We start from the raw sequence: 21,439 nt of genomic DNA, 5'->3' as shown, positions 1-21,439 counted from the left end.
GCTGGCACAAAACTGTTGACTTTTAACATCAGTATCTTATCTACAGTTTAATAGCGTCATAAAAATGTTGAGACTTACACCTCCATGGTTGTGACCATTGCTAAACGAGTCGACGTCGCTCGGTCTTGATTTCACCTCTTTTTCGAAATCCTGGGGGTTGGGGAGGTTGATGTCAATTTCACTTGGTCTCTTTGGAGATTGGGCTATGACAGGGTCGAGCATTAGTCTGCAAGCGGGGGAAGGGATGCTCCTTGTTGGCGAAACGGGCACGAATTCCGCCGCGTTCGGGTTTAACTGAGACATGTTTTCTTGGTCTTCCAGGATGGCTGCAACCTTTGGAAAAGAGTTAGTTTGTGTTGTTAAGAAAGGGGTTTACTACCTCGCAGTCCGGCTGCGACGGACTGATATTCTCTTTATTGGCTTCCTCTCCTTTGATGTAGTTCCACTCGTCTTCGGATTCTTCGCCACTATCGCCCAAGTTCTCTTCTAACCCACCATCATGAACTGCAAAAGCAAAGGTCAATTTTAATTAATATGACACTTCGAGAAATGAGTGCAATTACTACGTGAGAATGCACATAGATTAAGAAAATGTGATAATTTAAATCCACTTAATACAGCAAATAAAAAGCTGTTTCTCATGTAAATAACGAAGATTTTGCATATTATTTCCGTTCGAAAACACCTTGACAAAGTGCGCCAACGTCCTCATTATCCTTTTCTCTTCATATAAGTCGCGACGGCCGCGAGTATCACCCACGTGGTGTGCGTGAATATGGGGATCCGTCATTCGATTATGGAAGTCTTAAGCCACACCCTGGGACAAAATATATGGCTATTCGGGACAAGCCTGTCGCTACGGGGACATCGATCGTGGCGGGTGCAACTGCTCCGTTGCCAGATGCAAGATAATTCGCAATGGTGATGGCAATTGTTGGGTCATGGGCAGCGCCAGAGGCTTGGGAAATTAAACTAATGGAATTTACTGATCGTTCTGTTTGCTCAGGGAATTGCCCGACCCCACACTCAGCAGGAATTAAATGGGCTAGTTTCAAACGGGCACTGATAACAATATTTCTGTTTATGAACGTATTAACCCATTACCAGTTTTTGTATGTTTTAATTTTACCATAAACTACTGCCTATTGACTTTTCATTAACTTTTTTTTTCAGTTGTTTCAGTTTTTAGCAAAAAAAATTAAAAAATCTCGGTTTTCAGTGTATTTGTCACTTCACCGTATTTAATTTTTTTGCTCTAAAATGATAAACTGAATATATAATTTGACTTATGGATTATTACAAGTTAGGTTCATTCTTAACAAAGCCACATATTTTGTACATATTTTCTGCTTTTTATATAGTAATAATAGGTTGTAAATTATGCTGTCCTATATATAGGACACTGGGCGGATTCGTTAAGTTTACAGAAATATGCCTGCGCATATTTTTCTTGTCGAATTTTTGCATTTTGCTTTACCAATGCAAGCAATTTTTTTCTTAACTATAAAGAGGATGATAGTCTTCATAGGGGAGGGGGGATGATTATATAACATACTTGGAAACCTAGAAATTGACATACATGGGTAAGATTTGGATATAAAAATAAAGCAAAAATCAACTCTGGTCGATCAAAAAGATTTCCAAATGTTCTATATACAGGGTCCGGCAACACTTGTGTCCACCCCCGAAATCGTCTTTAATTTTAAAGATAAAATTTTAAAAATTTGCATACGCTCACAGTTGACAAAGTTCTAGAAACTGACGCAAAAATTTGTTTTTTATCACTGATAGTTTTGGCGTCGCGACGCCTTAAAAATGTAATTTTTAGTTAATTGTGAGGGTTTGTGATACCAACCCCTAATTTTTTTTTTCAATATAAATATGTTAAAAATATCTCAGTTGTTATTTTAGATTCAGTGCAAATTGTCTTCAAAATTTGAGAAAAAAATGCTGTTTTATCAAGTTAGTTTCCAATTTCATTACGTCAAAATTGGGAACTACGTTTACACCCATCTGTCAACATCTTGTGTCACAAATGACATCGATCCTTTGGCTCGTTTTAGATTGTAACAAAAGTCTTACTTAGTGAAATTGTCGCTTTGTCGATGTTAATTAACGATTTCTGGTGTCCATAAAGTGCAACATGCCCGTGTTAATCAAAATTAACCTTTATAAGACAGAATGAAGTGACTTGTGAAATTTTGGTGTAAACGTAGTTTGCCGCTGCGCTGTCATAATTTTGAAAACTAACTTGATAAAACAACGTTTTTTTCGCAAATTTTAAACACAATTTGCATTAGATTAAAATAAAAACTCAGATATTTGTATCGCAGTTATGTTGAAAAAAAATTGAATTCGCGAATATTTCCGCAAAAATTTAAAAATGGCTAAAAATTATACTTCTTAGGCGTCGCGACGCCAACCAAACCGTGATAAAAAACAAATTTTTGCGTCAGCTTCTAGAGCTTTGTCAACTATGAGCGTATGCAAATTTTCAAAATTGTAACTTTAAAATTAAAGACGATTTTGGGGGTGGACACAAGTGTTGCCGGACCCTGTATAAGACAGCTTAGAAAAAAATTGAAAACATTTTTTTTTTCAAGATTTTTATATAGGATCACTTAGGTATCTACGGGCATTAATGGGTTAATTACGAAGCGTCTGCTGGCCAGCAGGCAATTCCGCAGCAGCTGATCGGCGCTCAACAGGTGGGTTATTAAGGGCGCCCTCCCTGATAAGAGGACCATTACAACCACCAGAATAGACAATGGAAATGCGCGAGATCACGCCCTTTCGCATGCAACAGTTCCGCCCCGAACAACGCTATAAATTGCAACAATGCGTTGGTGGATTAACGAGCCTATTCCTGCAGGTATTACCATTACCATTATGATGGATGGATGTGCGGACCACCAAACATATTTACATCTTCAGGACAATGGGTCGGTGATAAATGGGACGATCATCCGACCAGTAGCACTGACGGCGTGTGGCGTGACAAAAATCAACGTTTTTATTATTACACGCGTTTTTCAACTGCTCAAAGCGAATAAAATTCAAAGGACACGGATTGTTGTGATTTAATGACTAGTGTGTGTTTTTGAAGCTGTTCATTCATCTTTGCATTTGCGTGTTAAGTGAAAAGCTATTTTTGAAAACGTGATTTCAGGAGTTGGGACTCGCACACATTTTTCGCGTCAATGTTAATAATAGGCGACAATTCGTTTTGTTTTTGTTTTATATCAGTGGAAAATTCTCTCATTGCCATTAGACTCTCGATAATTTGAAAATCAAGCAACCTGGCAAAAAGTTCAAATTATCGAGAGTTCAAAATACAGTGTGATTCAAATAATCGAGAGAAAGACAAAAAAAAAATCAAATAAACGAGAGTTTAAAGGCAAACAAACAATAAGTCAGAATAAACAAACCAACAAAATTGTGTTTAAAATATGCGCAAACAATGCTGAATTAGCGAGTGTTTCCTCAAAAACTCAAAAATCGCTAACATTACATTTCTTAGGCGTCGCGACGCCAAACAAACGGTGATAAATAACAAATTTTTGCGTCAGGTTGTGGTGCTCGATCAACCAAAAGCGTATACAAATTTGAAAATTTTTATCTTTCAAATTAAAGGCGATTTTTGATAAACAGTAAAATACAGTTTATAGTATTCTTAAAATTAGAAGCGAGATTTTGTGACACAAAAAAAAATTTGTAGACCAGTGTAATTGAATTCATAAAGGATGCTTTACACTTTATGACAATCAAATGACTGGTAAAATGATTTGGCCGCGACTTTCACTTCAAATTTGACATATTTTACTTCAGAATTGGCAAGTACCATCATTTTATTTAGTAACGTTACTTCATACGTGTTTTTTAATTTTTTTCTAACGCTTTTCATTGCTGATCTTGGGAAAGCTTTAATTTCTAAACGAAATGCTTTAGGACAAAAACTTTAGAATCCAAAGATCACGAATTGCCCTCTATTTGTGGAACACACTGTATTAACAGGGTTGTAGTCGTCACAGAGATTAAATTACGAAGAAAACTGTCTCGTCCTCACTGCAGAAGGACGACAAACAAACTGTTTAAATTACTGATATTTAATCAAATTTTTGCTACAATTATATAACAATAAGCCAATTTTGACAGACGATTTGTAAAGAATGGAGTTCCAGTCTGTGTCGTCTGATAAAAACTACCATGACGAGATATTTTCATAATAATAATAACACACGCAATAAAAACAATCAATGAATCAGTCTTGATATTTACAACCTGTATAAACCAAACCGCAAAAACTCTAATTATGCCAGTCATGTTTTTTGCATTATTTTCTCCTTAATGAAGGTCTTCTCGCGGCGCCAGACGCACAACAAAATCCCTTTTTTGGTCGATATCGCCGAGTTCACCACCCCTATCTAATCTTAATATTGATTATGTCTACAATTCAGACACGCAGGTGGTTCAACGAAAAATGACAAGTTCTTCCTAGTTTACAAATCTCGTGTTGAATCGACGTAATTTACAATTTCAATAACGGCATTGTGTGCAAAATCGCAATGAAGGAACTAGACGGATTTCTCATCGGCTCTAATAACGCGAACGCTTTTTTTATTGTAACCGTAACAGTGTCCATGGAAGCAGGTTAATAAATATTTACTTCTTCCTCCACATTGTTTTTAATAAAATTATAGTAGGTCGAAATGCAAATCCACCAACCCACTTTCACACGACTCAACCAAAGAAATTCGCAAAAGCCTGGCAAAATTTAAAAAAGTCACGATAAATTGTGATAATTCCACCGCGCCCTGTTCTTGAGATAAATTTGCAGATAATGCACGAGCAATACTGTGAGATTATAATTTAATTGTCGGAAAAAACTCGAGTAAAACAAAGAGTGAAGTACGTTGCCCCTGTTACATGACAAATGTGGGTCTTAACGTCCTTTATCATCGTCGCTCTGACCCCTGTAAACGCACGAAAAGTGTCATATTTCACTTTAGTGAAAGGGTTGCTCTTTGTTGCCACAAATGCGCTCTGCTGGTGCTGAATTAAATCAATCACTCACTTTATAAAAACATGTTACGATCACTTCTCTCCAAGAATTCAAATTAACCAGTTTAAGGCAATGCTCACGTAACAGCTAATTGCCGTGTAAAGGTAACATCTTCCAAAAAACAACAAACGGAAGTTCAGTACACTTTTACATGGAAACAGTGCATTTTATGACCTTTTAAGAGCTGTAATTGTTATGGTCCGATTAAACCTCTCCTGTATCATTAAACTTTGCTTTTAGTGAATCCCTGTGATTAAACATTCTCACTGAACCAAAACTTGGTAAAAATGTAAAATAATTTTATTCATTTATTAAAGCAGGAACAAGACAGTTCGCTAATTGGCTTGGAATTATGCGTGCCAACATTCTTTGGGTCCAACAGGACGGGAAAAACTAATGTGTGTAATAAGGCGTGTGGAAAAATAGAGTAACCGGAAGATTCCGCGATTTCAGTGATTGAAATGTCTAATCTGATTAGTTTGACGTTGAATCAAAGGAGAATTGTCGCGTGTCGGTGATGATGCTACTTTTTTTCCTTCATTTAATTCAGTTGAAGAACCAAAAAGATACTTGGATAAATAAATTTAATAAGAAAGATAACCAAAAACAATTCAGCAATTGTTTGAATTTCGTCACTGTATTTTAGAAGTAAATTGTTTATCAAGCGAAAATTGTTTTGCGTGTTGTTTAAAAAATGACTTGCAAAATTATACTGCTTGGAGCAAAAATCAAAATTTTGCGTATTCTATTTTTACTCATATTTTCGTCTATTTTTGGGTCAGTGAAAACACGAAATAAGTGTGGAAAAATAATTGAGAAAATTAGTAGAAGGGGAAAACCCAGGGCATAATACTTCTCAAAAATGGACTACACCTAACTTCCCCTGATTTCTTTATGATTTCGTGAAATTTCTCCTTATTTTCTTGTGATTTCGTCCAAATTCCCCTAAATTCCTTATGATTTCGTCACTGTATTTTAGAAGTAAATTGTTTATCAAGCGAAAATTGTTTTGCGTGTTGTTTAAAAAATGACTTGCAAAATTATACTGCTTGGAGCAAAAATCAAAATTTTGCGTATTCTATTTTTACTCATATTTTCGTCTATTTTTGGGTCAGTGAAAACACGAAATAAGTGTGGAAAAATAATTGAGAAAATTAGTAGAAGGGGAAAACCCAGGGCATAATACTTCTCAAAAATGGACTACACCTAACTTCCCCTGATTTCTTTATGATTTCGTGAAATTTCTCCTTATTTTCTTGTGATTTCGTCCAAATTCCCCTAAATTCCTTATGATTTCGTCTAACTTCCCCTGACTTCCTCTCCTTATTTTTTTGTGATTTGGTCTAAATTGCCCTGATTTCTTAGTGATTTCGTCCAACTTCCCTTTATTTGCGTGATTACGTAAAACATCCTCTGATTTCGCCTAACTTCTCCTTCCTTGTGTTTTCGTCTAAATTCCCCCGACTTCCTTGAGATTTTGTTTAACTTCCCCTGATTTTCTAATAATTTTCTAACGATTTCCCCAGACTAATACACCAATTTCCCAGGGAGATTAACCCATCGGGAAAAAACTTTAAATTAAGTTGAAGAAGAATGTGAAAAATGACCACAAATTGGAGAGCAAAGTGAAGAAACTTATTTTTATTAGTTCACGCGTCGTAGATAAAACGTTGTACCTAACACGTGGGCTACAGCATATTACAATACTCGTGATTCCTTACTCACATTACATTACAAAACGTTACCAAGGAGTGTCACTGTCTTTCTACAAAAAAATTGTCACACTTTAAATGAATTTCTTTTTATGTTCATTGATTTGGTTTTGTTTGTAGTTACAATGTTGTTACACACATTATAGTGTGCTTTTGGTGTGTCGGTATAGCAGAGTTCTACTGTATTTACTTCAAAATACATTTAAAAAACTTCCAAACATGTATTTGAATTTTAATAAAGTGCATTTTTACGTTTTTTCGCAGCACCGCAAAGTTTTATATTGTGAAGTTGGACCCTTCTTTTAGCGAACCCTTCAATTGACGAAACGACATAATCTCTGACAAAAGACATTCCGAAGATAAAATTACATAGAAGAGTAGAGTACAAATGGCCGTTAATGGTGTGAGAAACAAATCCAAAAGATCTGAAGAACTGACGCCAAACTAGAAGATTAAAAGCATCGGAAGAATAAAAAACATTCAGTTTAAACATACAGGGTGTCTCACAACGCACTCATTTAATTTTAATGTTAATTCTTTGTCAAAACCTGAGAAGCTTTAATGTTACACAATATTTAGGGACAGCAGTATTAAAAAATATAAAAATCTGATCGAAAGGTGCTAAATTTAAACACTAAAAATGAAGATTTGAAGACATTTCAGGAACAGAAAAAGTTGACCAAATCAAAGAATAAGCAGAAATATGATAATTAATACAAAACAAGAAATGTAAGGCGAGATTTGCAGGAAATTCAAAAGAGTTAAGACGTAAAATTTCGAGAATTCCTATAAACTAAAATAAAAGAGCGAATGTATTAAAAACAAGAAAACAAAGAATTCAATCCTATCTCAAATGGTACTAAAATATTAATGAAAATAATCGTTTCCTATACAATGGCAACGTTCGAATAATTTAAATAAAATCGCAATTTTATTACGCACGTTTTGCTGCGATCGACACCTTCAAAACGTTTAAATTTCTGCTTGAATAGAACTTGAAAAACGATCATGATACAGATGGCACAAGATAAAATATATTGACACCATTACATGCAGCTGTAATAACATCCAGTTGAACTGTATTTTCTTGTTGAACTAGAGCATTCGCTGCAAACCGCGGTCTAGCACTAATAACAAAATTATCTGGTGCGAACTTTACAACAGTGGCACCAATTCAAAGGAATTTTAACTAACCATTGTGTGATCTAAAAGATAATTTCAAGAACAAAAAATGCGGATTCAAGTAAATTTACTCGAATCTTATAAAACCAATAAGTGCCGCATTTGAAAATGCAGAACGAATTTAGTGCCTTTGCTATGAATGCAATTGTAAACTTTTTATTAGATAATAAATCCAGTTCACCTTGCGGAACTGTGGCATGAGTTATTTTCGGCTCAAATACCACGAATTTGGCCTTAGAACGTTTATTTAGACTTGGTGCAAATCGTGCATTTTGCAACACATCGTAGATGGTTACATTTCACACCGATGACGACGGAAACCTTGGAAAAGTCATTGCTACTTTTCGTACAGTGTGGTCACCTCAAAAGGAATCAAACCGTTTTGGATACTGTCATTGCTACAATCAATCGTACTTGAAGCTAATCTTATTAGTATGCAGAAAATAGTTGTTAACATTTAACCGGACGTTTGGTATTTTAATGGTACGAATTTAAGCCTACATTTCCCTGAATTGCGTCACGTTCGGTGGTAAAAATCCGACATGGTTGTGGGTTTTGGAGGTATTAAACCAGCGAGGGATATGGTGGTTACGTTCCCCTTGATGGTGCATTGTTACAACCACGTGAAGAAATAGTCAAGCTTTGTCCACGATCCTAACACCTGCAACTAGTGCTAAAAATAGAAATTTCCCAGACAAGACGTTCGTTTTTTGTGCTATAATGTCAGTCGTGCAAATTGCGTGTTATTCCTTAACATTTCGTCGGTTAATTACCACACTTCTTTTTGTCTGGTGAGAAAAAGACGTCGCTTCTCTTAACAAACAAAGGTTTGGAAAACTATGACCTGTAGCAGACGTACCTTATTACAAGACAGTAGAAAACATATAAAATATCACAGAACGGACAGTAAATACACTTAAAATTAAATTTAGGCACTTGGAACGAAAGCGAACAGCAGAACCTTCTGCAAAGCCGGTGCAAGACTGACTCGGGTTGGGTCGTGCAAAGCGCAAGCGCAATCACAACAAACTCTCTTTATATCGCGATATAAACAAATAATTGCAATAATCCCTCATCCCATCCCACTTTAAACAACAATAAACTCACCCCTGAGTGACCACCCCAAAAATCAATACCCTTTCGCGGCTATTTTCACCAAACAATTTGAATTTTAAAAGCGCCGGTAAATCCGGTCGCGTCAATACCGACCCGATTGGCGCGACTTTTGATTTTTTTGCAAATCCACAAAAACTGTGCAGAGTACCGTTCGGTCGGGAACATTTCTCTTCCGGCGTGGTGTGGTAAAAATCTAAGATTTTAATTGTTAGTTGTTGCACAACCGCGATACAGTTAGATTACAACGGATATTGTGCTATGCATAGGCATTACGGGTTAAGTGCCACAATTACTTCGCGTGAAGAAAAGGACAAATCTAAATTCCGATTGTTTGTCGAAATTCTATGGAGTTCTCAGGTTGGGTTTAAGTTGCCACACCGCTGCAAGACATGTTGCCTACGTTACCAGCGGGAAATGGAAATAATAAAAATGAAATAATTTTTTATAGGGGGACAGCTGCCCTCCATATGTGGCGGAAGGTCGTGGTAAATTTTAATCCAACAGTTGGAATTTACGGGTTTGTTTCAATTTTGTTTGATAAGATTACGGATTACGCGGAATCGATAAATGGTTTTATTTTATTTATACCTATTGTCACACTGATTTATATTGATTGGATAATTAAGAATTATCGCTCGGATATCGTTTTGCTTAGCTGCAATCTTATCGGAAACTAGCTTTATTACACAGTTCGTTAAAGATCAATAATGCTAATAATATGAAGGCTTCTGATTAATAAAAGACGCCCGTTAGAAAAGAATTTGTCGGCGTTTATACAGTTCAGAGTTAAATTAATTTTATATTCTTCGGAGATTTCCATAGAAGAATATAAGAAATGTAAATATGAATTTGCATTCAGGGTTCCTTCGAATTCTTTAAAATTGATTTTGCTTTCAATCAATTGTAATTATTCATTAAAAAAAAGCTGTAATAATATAAAATGTAATAAAACATAAAAATTAAAATCGTACGGCTCGGAGCATTTTAAACTTTTTATAAATTTTTATTATGTATTAATTATGAATATAAGAACAAATTTTCGCGGGGAAATGATATCTATCACTATGATTTGCCACCTCAAAGTGATCCGATCTCAAAAACTATAACTGTGAACGTTCTGGGACATCCTGTATATTTTAAACACGATGATAAATAAAATAGTATGCATGTTTACTCCAAAAAACAAGCGAGATATTGAAATCAGAAGTTTGGCATAGTTTTAGTTAAGAATTTTCGCGAAAAACTGTAACTTTCGACTTTTAAAAAATCAAAGAACTATTTCTTATGTAAAAAATCGCGAGAAAAACGATGGCGCAAACCCCATCTCAATATCTGTAATAGTTTCCGAGATATTGAGCACGAATTGTTTCGAACCTTCAAAAAATTTGGCCCTCTGGCGACAACCCAAAAATTCAAACGGCGACAACTCAGTTATTTGGTGACGAAAATTAAAAAATCTTGCGGATTTGAATTCAGCGTGACATTCTGCGTAAAGTGAGCTAAAATTTGTTGAGTTTGCTGAATAAATAAACGAGGCATTGGCCAAAAACTGTTTTGAAAACGTCATTTTGGGGTGATTTTCCATCACTGTTTTCAAGGTGAAAACGACGTTTAATACCTTTGTGTTAAACATCAGTCGAAAGAGAAGCTCAAAATCTATCTACTGGTCAAATTTGAGATCGATCGGACAAATAGTTTACGAGTTACAGCCAAAAATAAAAAAATTGAAAAATTTTCATCGTTTGAGCCGGAATTTTTTTTCGCGAAAAATCGACTATCGAATTTTGGGCTTTTGAGAACATTTTCTAACGTAAAATGAGCCGAGAAAAAGAATGGCGCAAACCGCATCTCAATATCTCTAATAGTTTCCAAGATATTTAACTTTAAAAATTTGAAAAAATAAGAAAAAAATGAAAATCAACTATTCGAAACTTTGATCTGCCATAACTCCGTTATTTGATGTCGGATCTGAATTTCAATCCCAGATTTGGAATCTGCGGAAAATTCTGCGCAAAATGATGTATAATAACGCAGTTTCCTCAAAAAAATAAGCGAAATATCGATTTCAGAAGTTTGGCATAGTTTTAGTCATAAATTTTCGCGAAAAACTGCAACTTTCGACTTTTAAAAAAATCTAAGAACGAATTCTTGGCTAAAAAATCTCAAGATGGCGAAAACCGTTTCTTTTGATATGTCACCAACATAAAAAAATGATGCAAAGCTTACTAGGTGTTTGGTAAGTAGGCACATTCTAACCGTTTCCTGTGGAATCTGTACAACTTTTCCACCACACAAATACAATGAGTGAACAAATTACCTATAATTTTGCGAATTTTGAGGTCATGGTCGTTAATAAATGCAGATATCATTTTATTTTTGTGGAAATGACCATTTAACTTAATTTAATCCAAAAATTCCGCCAAGCTTTCTATTAACTGTAAACTAATTCAAGTCAAGTTAAAAGAGCCGAAAGAACGCACAAAATATGGTAAAAAAAAACTACAACCCATTATAGATAACGCCATGAAATGTCGCTAATTTCTATCAGCGCCATTTTCTCCGTTGACATTCTAAAAATAACCCCGGAAACCAATCCAGTTTCGCCTAATGGACAAACAGAAACTGCCCCGTTTTCGCGACGAACATCCACAAACCAACAGTAAAATAAGTTTTTTCTATAGCAAAAGATATGACCGCATCACGTACCGTCGTAACAAGAAGTGTAAATCGTAAAATAAGCACTATCATGCGCGCACTAATAACTTAAAACCACCAAGAATGCGAATGCTCACAAAACCCATCACCATCCATTACATATTTTATCAGTAATTTGCTTGGAACTCCTAGATTGAACAAAATGAAGATATCTCGCGTGCCTGCTTCGACGACAAACATGAATTCTAATATGGTGGAGACCATGAGCTGACAAATGGACTTGTTTAAATCCTGTCCGGACTTCTCCGGACAGTTACCGCATGGTTTATCTAAGCGCTCACGTTATCTTCCGGGTTTCTGAGATACGGTTAATTCATACGTCTCCAAAATCGAGATAAAGTCGTAAAACGAAGACAATTAAGACGTAATTATCTTCAAGGAACGGTTTGAAATTTCTCTTTCCAATCCAACGGCTGCACAAAGGTTACAGTAAATTAAATAATTTGAGTGGTTATTTCATTAGTTTCTAGGACATGAAGGCGGTTAAATTACCAGACAGAACTTCCCAAAAAGTCCGGTTTTTCTCTGCTAATTGGACACCAAAACAGCACACACCACACAATTCTGTCGTCTCGGGTCTAGCGACTAAACTCACCAGTGTCTTTAACGTTATTTTGAGAACGAAACGAAGAGGGTTCATTAACACAAGGCCTCTGATTCAAAAATAAAGTGTCTCCATGGCGAGATAAGTGGAAGAAGATGCTGGAACGTTCTGCCGTGTCAAATTGTCAAGAACTCTTTTTGTTGGCTCCGAAAGAGGTTTAAACAAATACGAGACTTATAGGTACAGCTGTCTACATACAATTTATGTTAGGAAGTGAAGCGAGATTGAAAGACATGATAGAAAAGACAGCTTGCGACTGTGCGTGTTCATGATCTATGCAAAAAGAAGTTGGAAGGATCGGGTACAAGGTATGGATGTCAAAGAGATAATGTAACAAGAGACACATTTGGATCAGGATTTAAAAACGCATTCCGACTCCAACTTATACAAGCAACTAATTAGAGAGTTTTTGTGGAGCGCAAAAACAAGTCTGACTCGAGACACTTACCATTGCAAATTTTCGACTTTCTTCAGGTAATTGAACCAATAAATCATCAATGTCAATTATCGGGCATTCTTTCAAAGTCTAATTGTGTTTAAACTTCGAACGGAAATGATGTACGGTCATTAGAACCCCACTTACACATAAAAATAATTAATTTTTATTATTGCTAATTCAGCTCGTGTATCAAGGATATTCAACGGTACTCGGCAGTGTAATTAAATTTGATATTGCGTTCTTGCGTTGAGGAAACGCTTCAACAGAACAGAATCGATGATTCAAAATTTGTGCATAAAAACGAGGATCTGAAGGAGGTCTATGTAGGACGAAAAATGCACAATCTAATTGGAATTCCTAAATACCCACTTAAGTTATTAATAATGATAACAAATCTCCCACATTAAAACCTCTAATTAAATTCAATTTGCAGCTTAATTCTCCAGATGTCATATTGTTGCTAGAGAAATGCACCACTTTTGGAGCTCGAGAAATAATTTTCAGAATCCCATAGGCGTTTGTGGGATTTATCCAAGCGTTTACTTAAAATAAGAGAGGTCGTGAGATCTTCCCGCGATCTCACCATTTAACGTGTTGAACTGTGTCAGATCGTTTTACTTTAGCAGTTGGAGGTCCTCCCCTTGTCTTCGTACGCAAGAGAAGGTGTCCGTGTTAATCCGCACCTAGATCTATCACCGCGCTTTACCAAACTCAGCCATTATACCATCAGGCGCTCACGATCAAGATTTATGCAGACTTTATGCCGCTACAACACCTGAGGGGGTAAATTGCGCTATTTATAACTACAAACTACCGATCGCTACATCTTCCTAAGGGTAAAAAATCCGTTCTCGGTCATTTCGTTATCGTGATTCAGAAGAGCGGAAAAGTGGGAAAAGCTCGCCGGTGCAGACAGATGGAAATCAACGGATTGTCGTCATGGAAACACGTTAATTGAGTAACAAAAGCGGCGGGATCAACAAGAGATGGTAATTACTAAGTACAATCGTCATTTATGGGAGTCCTAATGAGAATTTAAACTTTGACAAGTGATGCGGCAATGGCGATTAAAATTTCAAGCGGCGAAGCGAAATGATGGACAGAGTCCGATGTATAAACAATATTATGGTTCAAAAACCACCAATCGAAACGAATTTGGATAATGCAAAGTTTTAATGGACAGCGTGTAGAGAGAGAAATGTACAATACTAAAACAATGGCGAGAGTTGCGAACTACTTTAACACAGATTCACGGATGGAAAATGGAGAAGATTGCAATCAAAATATTAATAATAACACTACGAATTTTGTACTGAAGTAATAGAAAGTCATTTCTAAAGCAGAATTGTCTTTTGATTCTGAATTCGAAGCTCGTTTTGCATATGAAAATCATTAAAAACTCAGTTTTTTTTGTACTTGACATCAGGTTTCCATATCAGAACTTTTCCAAGTAGTTTAAGTCATGTGTCTTCGCGAAAAACTTCTACTTTTTACTAAAATAACACAAGTTTACTCCAAAAAATAAGCGAGATATCGATATCGGAAGTTTGGCATAGTTTTAGTCATAAATTTTCGCGAAAAACTGCAACTTTCGACTTTTGAAAAATCAAAGAACTATTTCTTATGTAAAAAATCGCGAGAAAAACGATGGCGCAAACCGCATCTTAATATCTGTAATAGTTTTCAAGATATTTAGCACGAATTGTTTCGAACCCTCAAAAATTTGGCCCTCTGGCGACAACCCAAAAATTCAATTGGCCATGCCTCAGTTATTTGTTGACGAAAATTAAAAGTTCTTGCGGCTTTAGATTCAGCGTAAAATTCTGCGTAAAGTGAGCCAAAATTTGTTGAGTTTGCTTAATAAATAAACAAGGTATTGGCCAAAAACTATTTTGAAGAGGTCATTTTGGGGTGATTTTCAATCACTGTTTTCAAGGTGAAAACGACGTTTAATACCTTTGTGTTAAACATCAGTCGAAAGAGGGGCTCAAGATCAATCTACTGGCCAAATTTGAGATCGATCGGACAAATAGTTTACAAGCTATGGCCAAAAATAAAAAAATTGAAAAATTTTCATCGTTTGAGTCGGAATTTTTTTTCGCGAAAAATCGACTATCGAATTTTGGGCTTTTGATAACATTTTCTAACGTAAAATGAGCTGAGAAAAACAATGGCGCAAACCGCATCTCAATATCTCTAATAGTTTCTGAGATATTTAACTTTAAAAATTACGAAAAATGAGGAAAAATGAAAATCAACTTTCCAAAATTTTGATCGGCCATACCTCAGTTATTTGACGTCGGATCTGAATTTCAATCCCAGATTTGGAATCTGCGGAAAATTCTGCGTAAAATGATGTATAATAACGCAGTTTACTCAAAAAAACAAGCGAGATATCGATATCAGAAGTTTGGCATAGTTTTAGTTAAGAATTTTCGCGAAAAACTGTAACTTTCGACTTTTGAAAAATCAAAAAACGCTTTTTTATGTAAAAAATCGCGAGAAAAACAAGGGCGCAAACGGCATCTTAATATCTGTAATAGTTTTCAAGATATTGGGCACGAATTGTTTCGAACCCTCAAAAATTTGGCCCTCTGGCGACAACCCAAAAATTCAAATGGCCATGCCTCAGTTATTTGTTGACGAAAATGAAAAATTCTTGCGGCTTTAGATTCAGCGTAAAATTCTGCGTAAAGTGAGCCGAAATTTGTTGAGTTTGCTTAATAAATAAACAAGGTATTGGCCAAAAACTATTTTGAAGAGGTCATTTTGGGGTGATTTTCAATCACTGTTTTCAAGGTGAAAACGACGTTTAATACCTTTTTGTTAAACATCAGTCGAAAGAGGAGCTCAAGATCTATCTACTGGCCAAATTTGAGGTCGATCGGACAAATAGTTTACAAGCTATGGCCAAAAATAAAAAAATTGAAAAATTTTCATCGTTTGAGTCGGAATTTTTTTTCGCGAAAAATCGACTATTAAATTTTGGGCATTTGAGAACTTTTTCTAACGTAAAATGAGCCGAGAAAAACAATGGCGCAAACCGCATCTCAATATCTCTGATAGTTTCCGAGATATTTAACTTTAAAAATGTGGAAAAATAAGAAAAAATGAAAATCAACTATTCGAAACTTTGATCCGCCATAACTACGTTATTTGATGTCGGATCTGAATTTCAATCCCAGATTTGGAATCTGCGGAAAATTCTGCGTACACTGATGTATAATAACTTAAGTTTACTCGAAAAACTAAGCGAAATATCAATATCGGAAGTTTGGCATAGTTTTAGTCATGAATTTTCGCGAAAAACTGCAACTTTCGACTTTTGAAAAATCTAAGAAATATTTCTTACGTAAAAAATCGCGAGAAAAACGATGGCGCAAACCACATCTCAATATCTGAAATAGTTTTCAAGATATTGAGCACGAATTGTTTCGAACCATCAAAAATTTGGACCTCTGGCGACAACCCAAAAATTTCAACGGCCATAACTCAGTTATTTGTTGGACATAGATTTTGAGCCCAGATTTGGAATCTGCGCGAAATTCAGCGTAAAAGAGGCCCAATAACGCAAATCGACCGAAGAAGGTTTACACAGATGTTAACAATCGAATCTACAAAATTTTTAGGCTTGTTGTGTAGTTCCCGTCTCAAGTGAATAAACGATTCCGTTTATTTATGACCTTGCTTAAAATAATTCAATTTTTTTAATTTCAAGCTCCAAGAAACGACAATAGACTAATTTACAAAATACGAAACAGTACGCATCTAATTTGTTTTTCTATTTCTATGAAACACAAATGCATTTTAAGTAGTTTCTAGTTTTTATGAAATTGCGCTATAAAACCTGTGCGATAAACATAAACATTACTTTTTGTAATTAGGGTAATGACGACAATGTAATTTCAAAGAATTTAATAACTCCCATGACCCCCTTTGGTCTAACGCGAAATGTCGTCGCAACGCCTTGGGACAAACAGTTTTTAATTTATAAATCCCATTTTAATAACTGATAAGACGATAATCGTACACACGTAGGAACGTAAACATACAAACAATCATAATCCGTGAAATCGTGCTATTTCTTTCATCTAGAAAAATGTTTTAATTGTGCCTGAGTCGTCTAAACTGCTCACGCAATTCGAAGATTAATCTTCTAGCCCTGATCGTTGTTTTTCCCCGATCTCCGTTACGATTTCAGTACATAATTATGGCGTCGTTAGTGGGTGTTACTTAATTTAACTACTTTCATATGTGAGACTTATATTTAGACTTAGTAATATGCACTTACCGGCATCGGCAGGCGGTGTCGGTGTTTCTTCTCTAGGCGACCTCTGTCCATCAAACTCGCTACTTTGTTGCTTCTGAAGATCAAGATCGATCTCGAGGGCAGCCTTCTCAACTTCGTGTTTCTCAACGAACGGATTGAAACTGCCATCTGGATTATTGTTAACAATACCTTCGGCCAGAGCCTTGGCAGCCACTATCGAAGGAGATAAAACATCATCTACAGCATCCACGTCGGTTTCAGGTCCTAGATCATCATCGTCGTCAAACTCTGATGCTAGCCGTTTACCGTTCGATTTCTCAGAATTGTGAAAGAAGTCTCCTGTTGGTGATAAATCAGAACCATTTTGTTTGAAGTTTTCTGACAGATTCAAAAGGAGACCATCTGATTTTTGGCCGAGGATGTTATTATCGTTCGAATTAGCGAACGGGTTGTTGGCATTGTCGAGGCTCGTGTCCATTGTGATGGAAGGGGCGTTGCGGTTTGCCCAGTGGGCTTCCGCCGCTATTTTTGAAGGTTCTCGAAGGAATACTACTATCACAGAGATGTTATCTGCAGATCCTCTTTCTTTAGACAGGAAAACTAGTTGTTCGGTTATGCGGTCGGTCTCGTCTGAAACAAAAATGACAAAGTCAATCAAAAATGACATAGTGCTAACTATCGCAATATCTGCTACCAAATAATAACAGACCGATCACTTATTCGAAGATGACGGGCTATTAAAGAAACAATAATTTGGTCACGTTTCGATTAATTATAAAGATGCAACAAGGCATGAAAGGTTCATCTTGCAATTCCCATCATGCTTAGTCACGAGGAGAACCACTCCCGCCAAATGAACCATGCTCAGTCCTGTTAAAACAGATAACAAGATTGGCATGGTCTAGGAGATGCTTTCAAACTTGACACTATTCACACGACTTGGCAGTTCCGACGATTCTCCCAAATTTTACGCAAATTAGCAAGAGTTTATGTTTCCGTCGTGATGTTCACACAGAATCATTATCGTTATTACCATCACAAAGATCCAAGATTTGCGATCTCAACTTAGTTCCTCCAACTGTTAGCTTCTCATAAAATTTAATTTGTATTGTTACGTCGAGACCGAGGCCCCGACTCTTATCAAGGATTGTGTAACAATGATGCGTGGCTAAAGGATGAGATGCGCTGCGGGGCACAACACATTAACGACGTTCAGATGGGCACGTACGAGCTCTGACAAGTTGCCCGGAAAATCCTTCAGATTCTTGTCTATAACCCAAATATCGCAGTATGAGTACAAGACTATCACAACTCAAAAAGGTGTATATTCAAGAAAGTTAGATTTGAAAACTTATCTGGTATTTCATTTAAATCTCACCAGATAATAACGCAGATATCATAACTCAATATTCAGAAATTAAGACGCTTATAAATTGTAGTTTCTACTCCTGTAATAAAATTTGTTATAATCTTTCTAGTTTTGAGTTTTTTAAGTTGTGATACTCTTGCATTACGCAACATAACCATTTTTTTTAGTTGTGTGTATAATATCATCACAATGAAACAAAAAAAACTGGTATTTTGTTCTCGAACAAGGGATTTTAAACGATTCATTGACCGAAATTGTACGGAAGCGTAGAAGGGTCAAGATCATTTTTTTAAAGTCGCATTTCCAGAAAAAACAAACTTTTATGCAACCAGTAATACAATATAAATTTTTATATTAGGGCATTAGAATGACTTTATTCTATGTTAAAAAACCATACTAGAACAAGCTTCATTCTAAAACGATTTTGGATTCAGAAGTCTCTAAAAGAATGGCTCAATTCAACACGATTTTTGGTGTCACAATGAAAAATTCACCCAAAATTATTATTAAGAATGAACTTTATATGCTGTTTTAGATGTTATAGCTTGACGTTTAAAGCTAAATTCGAAAGAAAAGCCGTAATATAGAAATTACTAATAAAAACTCTGCAACTTGTTTTAGAATATTTACTGTAGTTTGGACATTCCTAGTAAAATATTCCCTATGAAGAACTTTGTCGATTTGAACTCAGGTGTGCAACATAACAAAGTCACTTGAAATCAGTCCAAGAGATTAAAATTTTAAATTTTGCAACAAAACGAATTTTCATTGAATGCACATTAATAATAAATTACCAAAAGAATTGCCATTTTCTGAATAAATAATTCTCTGGAGAACGATTTATGAAATTTGACTCGATATACAATTTACAAAAGCAAGTTAAAACTTATAAAACACAGTCCCTGTTTCTTGTCATTCCACAACTTTTTGAAATTTTTAAAACCTCCACACTCTGACTGACAATTTAGAACTCAAATCGGCGGTAATCGCGAGAAGACAAGATGACCACAGATTAGTGTTAGAAGACTGAGCACGCCTAAGTAGTGTGATGGTTCTTTTTATCTCCTTTTTGGGCCGGTCGAATTTTGAAGAGGATTGACACAAACTTTTGATGGTATATATATATTCTTTAATTCTACAGACTAACTTCGTGATCGACTAACTACTAACTACTGACTACTGAATATCGAATATGGAATATGGAATACTGAATACTGAATACTGAATACTGAATACTGAATACTGAATACTGAATACTGAATGAATACTGTTGGGGGTACAATTATATAGGTTCTGTTATCACTTAGACCCATGGACCTTCGTCATGCAAAGCATACATAATTAGCCATAATGATCAGTGATGAGTCCATGAATCATCGGTGGGATCATAACACTCCTCCCTCCTAAGTTTTTTGATATATGTGTGAATACAAATATATAAAAAAGTAAAAAAACAATAAAGATAACATGGAGATATAAAAAAGGGAGAACTACTTAATAAATGCTTCTAAAATTTACATTATGAGTTTCGTTACTAGTTTGTTGAGGTATTTTAATCGAAAATTCACTTTGTGGAACAGTCTGCTGCACAGTTTAGGTATTCTGCAAACTTGACACTTCACTTTTGCGTTTTGAACACTTCGGCACCAATTTGTTTCTGTAGATGAAAGTGATCATGGCACCAAAGATTACGAAAATGAGCGACGAAAATATTATCACGGAGTGGTCGACGTAAGTTCCTAGGATAGGTTTGTTGATTTGGTCCTGTAGTACATCTGAAAACATCTGGAGTTGATGTTTGGCATCATGGAGTTGGTCTAAATCCACGGTTCGGAACATCACGGGTTTGGTTTCCATTCTGCTTAACTCCTTGATTTTCCCTGGGTATTTGACATTTCTCGTTATGTCGAAATTAGGGATGTAGTGATGAACGATGACGGTTTGGTTATAGCTTGGTTTAAGGGATGAAGACATAGTGCGACCTACACAACCTGTGCTTAATCGAATTATTCCGACGTTTTCTATGGTTTTGTCCGTAGAGTCCTGTTTATCGAATTTGCAGTTGATGGTGAGGCTCGTTGGCTTCGAAACAATGTACAACCATTCGTTGGGTCCAATTTTGTGATAAACTTCGAATTGTGCTTTAATTACGTTGAGATGACAATTTGTTGGTACTTCATTCGAATGTTCTACTTTAGGTGTAACTTCACAACTTGGATTTGAGGTGGTGGCGTATGTCATAACATCAGAACATAGTGTTATCCTTTCTTCCAGTGGTTGGCAGTTGGAAAGATCTTTCAATCCAGCGAATTCGTCTTTATCTATGCTGATAGTCAAGTAAGGATAGGAAGGCGTTATAAAGGAATATATGTTAGAGTTGTAATGTTGAATAGGTAGAGGGATGACTTTAAAAAGATTATAATTTTTATGATCAACTAATGGAATTTTGAGAGAAAAGATTAATAATTCGTTGTTATAAATTGCATTAAGTTTACACAGTGAATATAGTTTGTAGATATCACTATAGTCATTCAAAGTGACTGGAAAAATAAAATCTGTACTAATTTTTATAGTTGAAAGTTCTGACCATAGGTCTTGAGGATTGATTACCTTTGGATATATGATGTTTAGTTTAGCAAACATTATTGACGTTATGAGGGAATCGTACTCATTACTAAGTTCTACTATGATTTCGTTTAAGAGATCGAAATGTTTTGTGATAGAGTCTAGTTGTTCTAACTGAGTAACTCGATCTAAGACATTATTTGAAAATTGTTGAAATTTTCTAAAATTATTATTAATGTTTTCTTCGTTCGCTTTGAGGGTAGTAACTGATTTATTATAATTGTCGATTGTGGAAGACATGATTCGAATTTGTTGTTGCATGAGAATCGCTGTTTGTTTTTCGTTGTTTGCTAGTGACTTTATAGCATTATCATATCTTTGAGCATCCGTTGCATCGGGGGTACC

General features: G+C 35.7%; 1 protein-coding gene across 1 annotated transcript in view; it reads right to left on the bottom strand.

The window, feature by feature from the left end:
* LOC148168941 (uncharacterized) overlaps window positions 1-21,439 on the bottom strand; it is a 64,727-nt gene that overhangs the window by 3,406 nt on the left and 39,882 nt on the right. The window contains exons 8-10 of the mRNA XM_088046697.1: window positions 17,122-17,730; window positions 380-504; window positions 79-333 (exon numbers count right to left, since the gene is read on the bottom strand). Coding sequence (XP_087902823.1) covers window positions 79-333; window positions 380-504; window positions 17,122-17,730 — 989 coding nt within the window. The remainder of the gene's footprint in view (window positions 1-78; window positions 334-379; window positions 505-17,121; window positions 17,731-21,439) is intronic.

The sequence above is a fragment of the Gnatocerus cornutus genome, chromosome 9 (genome assembly GCF_029298725.1).
Source record: "Gnatocerus cornutus isolate USDA-ARS CGAHR chromosome 9, icGnaCorn1.1, whole genome shotgun sequence".
NCBI classification, from domain to species: Eukaryota; Metazoa; Arthropoda; class Insecta; order Coleoptera; family Tenebrionidae; genus Gnatocerus; species Gnatocerus cornutus.
The sequence above is the reverse complement of the archived record's forward strand: the minus strand, read 5'-3'. Positions and strand labels throughout refer to the sequence as shown.